At 33.9% G+C, this 9,460-nt stretch overlaps 1 protein-coding gene across 1 annotated transcript; it reads left to right on the plus strand.

Annotated features, from left to right (window-relative positions):
- The first annotated feature begins 3,956 nt into the window (after nt 1-3,956).
- LOC129755560 (probable serine/threonine-protein kinase MARK-A) lies at nt 3,957-5,657 on the plus strand. The gene has a single exon (XM_055752112.1). The coding sequence runs from the start codon at nt 4,085-4,087 to the stop codon at nt 5,618-5,620; it is 1,536 nt and encodes a 511-aa protein (XP_055608087.1). The 5' UTR covers nt 3,957-4,084; the 3' UTR covers nt 5,621-5,657.
- Nucleotides 5,658-9,460: the final 3,803 nt, after the last annotated feature.

Here is a 9,460-nt window from a genome sequence, read left to right on the forward strand (position 1 = left end):
TGCTCATCTTGTTCTTGTTCTTTTTCTTTGACAGTTTTTCACATAAAGCATCGGTGCAGCGACTGTATATGTCCAGATGTATTTGTTTTAAAAACCTTTTGACGATTTAAAGCGTTAGTGCTGTCCAGTGACTCTCAACCCTTAAAAAAACGCAGTATCCATGGAACTGTAATGGTGTCAGATATTCCACATTATGAATTTCATTTTTTTTTCAATTTTGAGAGCTATTTTAACCATAGGAAACATGTTCAAACATAAATCGTTCATACGTCTGAAAACATTCGCCGTTTGGAGGGGAAATTTGTTCCATACGTCTGTTTTCTTTCGTCCTTTGATTCGTTCAACTTGCACCAATTGTTTCTGAGGCAAATACTGGAAATTTTCTGGGCATAGTGGATGTTTAATTAGTGAGTCAGATGAGTTGTCAGTGTGTGTCAGATATTCCACATTATGAATTTCATTTTTTTTTTCAATTTTGAGAGCTATTTTAACCATAGGAAACATGTTCAAACATAAATCGTTCATACGTCTGAAAACATTCGCCGTTTGGAGGGGAAATTTGTTCCATACGTCTGTTTTCTTTCGTCCTTTGATTCGTTCAACTTGCACCAATTGTTTCTGAGGCAAATACTGGAAATTTTCTGGGCATAGTGGATGTTTAATTAGTGAGTCAGATGAGTTGTCAGTGTGTGTCAGATATTCCACATTATGAATTTCATTTTTTTTTTCAATTTTGAGAGCTATTTTAACCATAGGAAACATGTTCAAACATAAATCGTTCATACGTCTGAAAACATTCGCCGTTTGGAGGGGAAATTTGTTCCATACGTCTGTTTTCTTTCGTCCTTTGATTCGTTCAACTTGCACCAATTGTTTCTGAGGCAAATACTGGAAATTTTCTGGGCATAGTGGATGTTTAATTAGTGAGTCAGATGAGTTGTCAGTGTGTGTCAGATATTCCACATTATGAATTTCATTTTTTTTTCAATTTTGAGAGCTATTTTAACCATAGGAAACATGTTCAAACATAAATCGTTCATACGTCTGAAAACATTCGCCGTTTGGAGGGGAAATTTGTTCCATACGTCTGTTTTCTTTCGTCCTTTGATTCGTTCAACTTGCACCAATTGTTTCTGAGGCAAATACTGGAAATTTTCTGGGCATAGTGGATGTTTAATTAGTGAGTTATCGAGTGTAGCGGTAAATTTGTGATAAAATGCATAATTCTCGCGTGAGCTTTCATTACGTCGAATGAAACAGAAACATCGAACCGAGAAAAACGCTTCTGAAATTTGAAGAGTGTTTTTCAAAACCTATTTTTATTCCTTCGCCGATAACCCTTCAAAAAATACGCAATATTCATGCCCAAGCAACCAGAATTCCCTTAAAAAGGTTCCATAGAAGCTTAATCAGCTCTCGTTTGTGTCTGAAGAGAATGCTAATCAGCCCAAAATTTAAGTTCTTAAAGCTACTTTCAAGTTCGTTTAGGTGGCTGTAGAGAACGCTGTTCAGCTTCTAAGAGAATGTCAAGAAACTTCTACGCGCCGAAAAAAAAATCCGATTGACAGATTGCTCTGACAACCACATGTCAGATTGCTAGGTTGCCGGTCTATCATGGTCTATCTCATTGATTTAAATTATATTGTTTTGATTACAAAAGCTGCTTACACGCCTAGAGAATTGAACCGCTGCTCTCTAGGTTGCAATGAAACTCACCAGCCTCTCGACCAATCCAGCAATAGCTAATTGCCACTGTAATGATTAGTATTTAAACTTAATATCATTTGAGATGATTGAGTGGGTTGGTCAATAGATACCTTATTTCGTTCAAAGGACTTTCAGTACACAATATGAATCATAACAAAAATTCGCATCATCAAGAATTTATTCGAATATCTTATTTAACATTTATAAGAAAAATTCGAAAAAATCTTGAATTCCATTTGTATATATCAGTACAGATATAAACAAAACAAATACCAAGACAAGAAATTGACAGACATTTTTGACATGTCGCTTAGAATTCCCATATAGGTTCTTTAAAACACCTTCAAGTACCTTAATGGTGCGCTTTAGAATGTTACGCGAACGTTATCGACCTTCTTGAAAAACATTTTTGACATGTCGCTTAGAATTCCCATATAGGTTCTTTAAAACACCTTCAAGTATCTTATTGGTGCGCTTTAGAATGTTACGCGAACGTTATCGATCTTCTTGAAAAACATTTTTGACATGTCGCTTAGATTTCCCATATAGGTTCTTTAAAACACCTTCAAGTATCTTAATGGTGCGTTTTGGAATGTTACGCGAACGTTATCGACCTTCTTGAAAGAAGTTCCATTAAATGCGCTTAGAAGTTCCGTTATTGGTAGTATTAACCTTTCAAAGGGCGATGTAAGTTCCTGAGTAACTTTTAGGCGACAAGAGTCACCTGAAGTTCCCGTAATACATTTTTTCAGCCAAATGTGAACTTCGGAGTTCGGAGTTAAGTAAAAACGCGACTTTTGGTTGCTTGGGTGGAAACTAATTGTGTCAGATATTCCACATTATGAATTTAATTTTTTGCAATTTTTAGAGCTATTTTTTAATCATATAGGAACAACGACATATTCAAACATAAATCGTTCATACGTCTGAACTCATTCGTCGTTTGGAGGGGAAATTTGTTTCATTCGTCTCTTTTCTTTCGTCCTTTGATTCGTTCAACTTGCACTTACGCCCAAATGTTTCTGATGCAAATACTATGGAAAATTTTCAACAATGGGACTCGGTATGGCCCAATTTGATGCACCTTTTGCAACTCATTGGGCGAGGCACAAAGATTCGCACAGGAAGCCTCAACATTCCGTCAATCAAGACGTAGTGAATTGAAAGCTCTTCTTCTTCTTCTTCATTTTAATGTTTTGGCCAGAGAACGTTACTTTATAACACCAGTAATGAATATAGACACTATAATTTCATATAGTCTGGCAAAGAGAATGTCGGGAGCCAATCGAACTGTCATTCGCGGGAGCCAATCGAGCAAACTTTCTAAATATTGGAAAATCATGGTGGAAGTATTGTGATTCACAAAACTTTTTCGGCTTTTTAGTAACAATAACTAAAGATATTTCGTATAATTTTCACTATTTATTCACCTATAGATTATAACATATTTTTCAAAAACGATTTCGAGGTCAATTAACAAGAAAAGCGTTTATTTTACGAATCTAAAAAACTATTTTATATTTTGCAACTGGAAAGAGTTATGAAGAGCTTGAACATTATCATAGAATGCTCGATTGGTTCCGCGCGAATGACAGTTCGATTGGCTCCCGTCATTCTCTTTGCCAGACTATATGAAATTATAGTGTCTATAGTAATGAAAGCTCACGCGAGATTTGTGCCTTTTCCCAACCAGAAATTTTATTATGTTTTGTGTCAAAATTTGATTATTTTTAAAATATATTTAGCTGCGAGTACTAATTATTATACTAATTTCCCGGAACGGTGCAACACTATATTAATGCGGCAGCGCTAAATTTTACTTCGGAAGTCCGGACTTCCGACAAAAAAAAGTGAGGTACTAGATTGTCGGAAGTCTGTGTTTTTTTGCCAGTTCGCCAGCGAGGTTTCAAAAAGTTTTCTTCAAATTCACAATATATCGAGTGGTGGAAACAGGTGGAAACGGCGTAATAAAATTTCGACGACGAAGTTGCTCAGAAGTTGCTAACGTTTCATGACTCCATTTTCATTCGTATTGTTTGAAGCTCATGGGGCTATTAAGAAACTGCTCGACAAAACATAAACATAATTCTTCAACCGCCAAACGCTCGCCTGTGCAGACGTGTGTGAAGTAAAGTCCAGTGGAGAGTTAAGTTCGCGTGCGAAATAGTTTAAATTGAGAAATGTGCTTTTATTAAAATACCGAAGTTCAGTGAGTTAAAAGGTAGAAACATAAAAGTAAGTTTAGTTCCATCAATTTCTTTATTATATCTAATAACTGCCAACTGTAAATATTTATTATACCGTTAATTAAGATTTTATTTAAGGTTAGGTTAAATTTTCAAGAGAAAAAATAGGTTAGGTTTGGCATGAAGCCAAGATGAGTAGAAGGGATCCTGATGATGACCGCGGCGGAAGGGATGATTCCGATTCCGACGTTAATTTTGAATCTTTCGACGAAAAATCTTCAAACCTGAAAAGACAGAATAGCGATAGAGACATGATAAGTGAGAAGAAAAAAACAAAAAGAGACCATCCAACCGACGACTTAACAAATGACTCAACGAATGATCTTGATGAAGAAAGGACAAAAAGGAAGAACAAGAAAAACCGTAAGAATAACAAAACTTCTAATTGGATTAAAAATACAGTTTTCAAAACCTTCTTTATCGAACCCGATACGGAATCAAATGACACAGATAACACAAATCCTAATACCACAAATTCTAACAACACAAATTCTAACAACACAAATTCTAACAACACAAATTCTAACAACACAAATTCTAAGAACACAAATTCTGATAACACTAATGTTGATAAGACTAAGGCACGATTCATTCACGTAATGGAAATTGCAAAAATGCTCAAAAACATCGAAATCAAGACATACAAAGAACTAACACAGGCAGGTAGAGGTAGATTCAAAATCACCTTCGAAAAACCTTCCCATGCAGAACAACTTCTAAACTCAAAACTGCTCAAAGAAATATACAACTATAAAGTTTATACCCCCAAAATGTACCAAACATCGTATGGGGTAATTAAAGGAATCCCATTATCACTGTCTAACCAGGAAATACTAGAAAACATTGAATGCTCGAAAAAAGTAGAAAAGATTGAACGAATAACCAGAATGAAATTTGATAACGGAAAACCTATCGGAGACCCAATACCTACCCTTGCATTAAAAATTCAAATATCCGGCGAAATATTACCCGAAAATGTAAAAATTTATGGCGTTTTAGCAAAAGTTGATCCATATATTTTCCCTATTAAACAGTGCCAAAACTGCTGGAGGTTTGGTCACAAGATCAAATCCTGCAAAGCAAAAATAAAATGTAAACGATGCGGTCAGGAACATGACACTAAAGTTTGCCAATCTCACGAACCTCAATGTATACATTGCCAAGGCAATCATGAATCAAATGATAGACAATGCCCAGAAAGAACTAGACAACATAATATCAACTTAGTTATGACAACTCAAAAGTTGACATTTATTGAAGCCATCAAACTGTACCCTAAGCAACCACAACAATTCAGATTACAACTAACCTCACAAACAGAGTTTCCAATCCTCCAACCAACAACTTCAAATCACAATTATTCTAAAAATACTAATTCGAACAAAAATAATCCGACAACAAAAACAACAAAAGTAACAGAAATAGAAACACTAGCAATGTACCTTAAAACAGAAATTATGAAAGAACTGAAAATGAATAAAGTATATGACAAGATTAAAATGATACAATCCGAAATCAACGATCAAACCAAAAAGAAAACTGGTGACTGGAATTCCGACCTCTTACTGATAAAAATCAATGACGAGTTGAACACTTTGTTCAGTCAACCGTTACAGCAACATATCATAGAGCCAACAGCCATCAATTTAACCACAGATAATACTTAAAAACAGCATTCAAACAATTTCAAAAAACTAATTCCGTCAAAAGCAAACAAGATAAACATGAAATAAGAACTAAGCTATTTAAAATGAACACTTTAACGAGAGACTTAAAAATTATTCAATATAATATCAATAGTATTCGTCCATCTGAAAAACGAGCGCTTTTGACACACTTTCTAAAAAATAATGACATCGATATAACAATTCTTTCTGAAATATGGTTGAAAGACCAAGAACCATGTAACATTCCAGGCTACAAGTTCCCTAGGGTAACCAGAACTAACGGATATGGTGGTGTAGGATTTTTGATTAAAAATGAAATACCTTTTATTGAACTAAATATACCAGATTTTACCCCTATCGAAACTGCTGCAATTAAATTAATCAATACCGTCGAACCCATCTTATTACTATCTATTTACATTCCCCCCCTTCCAATTAACAATAACCAAATTAAAAATCCATTATCTCAACTCCTCAGATACATAGAATTACAGAATACAAATATAATCTTAGCAGGAGATTTCAACGCACATAGCTCCCTATGGAATTATGCAGACCATAACTGCCCCAGAGGAGAAATGATAGTCAACTTGCTTGAAAACTCTGATTTAGTAGTTATAAACGATGGATCAGCAACTCTGATCAAACCTCCAAATAAGATACCATCAGCAATTGATCTTACATTAGTATCTAAAGACATTGCACATAAAGTCAACTGGAAAGTTCTGAACGAAGAGATTTCAGGAAACCATAAAATGATCTATATGGAACTACATAATTTCACCCCTAAATTTAAATATTTAAATAAACAAATAAATAAAACAAAAGTTATCAAAAAACTCAATAACACAAACTTCGATAGTATCAAAACAGCGGAAAATTTACAAACCATTCTAGAACATACCATTAACGAATCCGAATTTATTCCTAAGGCTGACAAAAATACACCGAAGCCATGGTGGACAAACGAAATAAAAAATTTACTAGAAGAAAAAACAGAAAAACTTAAAGCATATTATCGTAACCTAACATTAGATAACTATTTAGAATTCAAAAAGAGTAGAGCAAAACTTAAATATACAATTAGAAGAGAAAAACGAAAATCATATAAAGAACTTATCAATACATTGACACCAGATTTACCCTCCAAACAACTTTGGAACACGGTCAAAATGATTAGTGGAGGTTTTAGTAAGAAAGAGAATATCCATCTATTGAATAACAATGAAATTAGTCAAAAATTCATTGATATTAATTTTCCAGAAATCACACACAACATCAAGCATCAAATAAAACCTACACAAAATATAATAACATTAACGTGGATAGATTTCAAAAAAATAATACATACAAAAAAAGATAGCTCATCCCCTGGATTTGACAAAGTTTCCTATCAAATACTAAAACAGCTTGATATCAACAAAACTATCAAAATTACAGAAATTCTTAACAAAGTTTTACTCGAAAACTCCATACCAGAATCATGGAGGAACGTGAAAATAATACCTATCAATAAACCGGGAAAAAACCAATTAGATCCAGCAGGTTACAGACCAATCTCTCTGATACAAATATTTCTGAAAACAATCAACATATTCATTAAAGATCCGCTTGTCAAATTTATTGAAAACAATAACATAATACCCAAATACTCTTTTGGCTTCAAAAAAAAGACCTCTGCTGTAAATTGTATTAATGCACTGATATCTCGAGTACAGATGACAAAACGCAGCAATGAATGTTCAATAGTAACTTTTATTGACCTAAGCAAAGCGTTCGATAATGTGGATATCGAAAAACTTTTAGAAATATTAGATCAATATAGATTTCCAGCCGAAATATGCAATTGGATTTATGAATACCTAAAATATAGAACAACTATTTTAACACTCAACGATGGAAAAGAAATGTTTAGAAAAACTAATAAAGGACTACCTCAGGGATGCCCGTTGTCCCCCATTTTGTTCAACGTGTATACGGCTAGTGTGCACGAATCAATAAAAAATGAGGGCTACTGTTATCAATATGCAGATGACTTTGCTATACTAGTAATTGCTAAAAACCCCACTCTAGCTTCAGAAAAGATGAACAGTATCCTAGATAACATCCACACAATTTTCACCCAACTAAAATTAACAATTAACCCTGATAAATCAGCTACAGTATGTTTCACGAACAAAATTCATAACTTAAGCATATCTATAGATAACAAAAGTATCCCTAACGAAGCTTATCAGAAGTATTTAGGACTTCATATTGACCACAAACTTTCATTTAAACGACACATCAAAGAAACAATACAAAAAGTAAAAAACAAAACAAATATTATTAAAATGTTGAGTAGGAAATCCCATGGAGCTCACCCTAGAAGTCTATTACAAATCACACAATCATTAATAAGATCACAAATTGACTACGCTATCACCATATACGCAGCTGCTAATAAAACAGAGATGAACAAATTGCAAGCAGCTTATAACACATCACTGAAGATAGCAATGAGATATTTGAAATCGACACCCAACCAAGTACTTCTCAGCGAAACAGGAGAATTACCTATTAAACTTAGGGCTAATTACCTAGCACTTAAGGAAATAACAAAAACCTTTTACTATAGAAATAGCCCAATAGAAGAAACAATACTACCCTTTATTAATTCCAACCAACACTTTAAGCACACCTCATATCTAGAAAAAACTGCCCATGACAACTATACATTGATCAACTAAATTTGCACAATAAACAACATAATCCTAAATAGCCCCTCAAAACTAGAAATTTTTACCTGTATTGACAAAATTAAAAAAGGAACCACTAACACATCAGTAATGAAACAGGTAACATTAAACTTGATCAAGGAAAAGTACAAAAATCATGATATATACAGATGGATCAAAAACAGAAGAAAATACAGGATACGGTTTCTATGACGACCTGTATTGACAAAATTAAAAAAGGAACCACTAACACATCAGTAATGAAACAGGTAACATTAAACTTGATCAAGGAAAAGTACAAAAATCATGATATATACAGATGGATCAAAAACAGAAGAAAATACAGGATACGGTTTCTATGACGAGTCCGAAAAAATATCCAAAAGTTTTAAACTAAACCCTAATTTTACAATTACGAATGCAGAACTGCTGGCAATATTAGAAGCCATTAAATATGCTGAAAAGAAACAAATTAAAAGAGTATGCATTCTCACAGATTCAAGAAGCAGTTGTGAAATGTTAAGGAACAACCAAATCGACAACTATATTATAAACGAAATTCGAAACTTTACAAACAAAACAACTTTGGAAAATATCACAATTCAGTGGATCCCAGGACATACAAATATACTAGGAAACGACAGAGCTGACCTGGCAGCTAAACAGAGCAAATTGAAAACAGTGATTGAACCATACGGACTTACCCTAGGTGACGCACTACTAGTACAGAAAAAAGAGATCCTGAATGAATGGAACACAGAATACCGAACTATATCTGAAAACAAAGGAATTAAACACTTTTCAATAATGCCGACCGTACTCACCAAACCGTGGTTTAATAACATGATTTTCGATACGCATAAAACAGTACAAATCTCCAGGATAAGGACATTTCATACAGCCACAAAAGAACGTCTCCAAAGCTGGGGTCTCATCAGCTCCAATTTATGTGATGATTGTGGAGTAACTGAAGATCTTGAGCACATTTTACTTGAATGTACAAAACACACTACTCAACGTAGATTATACTCCTTCCTAGATAACAAAAACAGTTTTATCGATATGCTGCAAAGAAAACAATATAATGAGTATTCCCTTTTGGCAGATTATATAGGTAAAATAA

This window comes from Uranotaenia lowii, chromosome 3, assembly GCF_029784155.1.
Source record: "Uranotaenia lowii strain MFRU-FL chromosome 3, ASM2978415v1, whole genome shotgun sequence".
Taxonomy (NCBI): Eukaryota; Metazoa; Arthropoda; class Insecta; order Diptera; family Culicidae; genus Uranotaenia; species Uranotaenia lowii.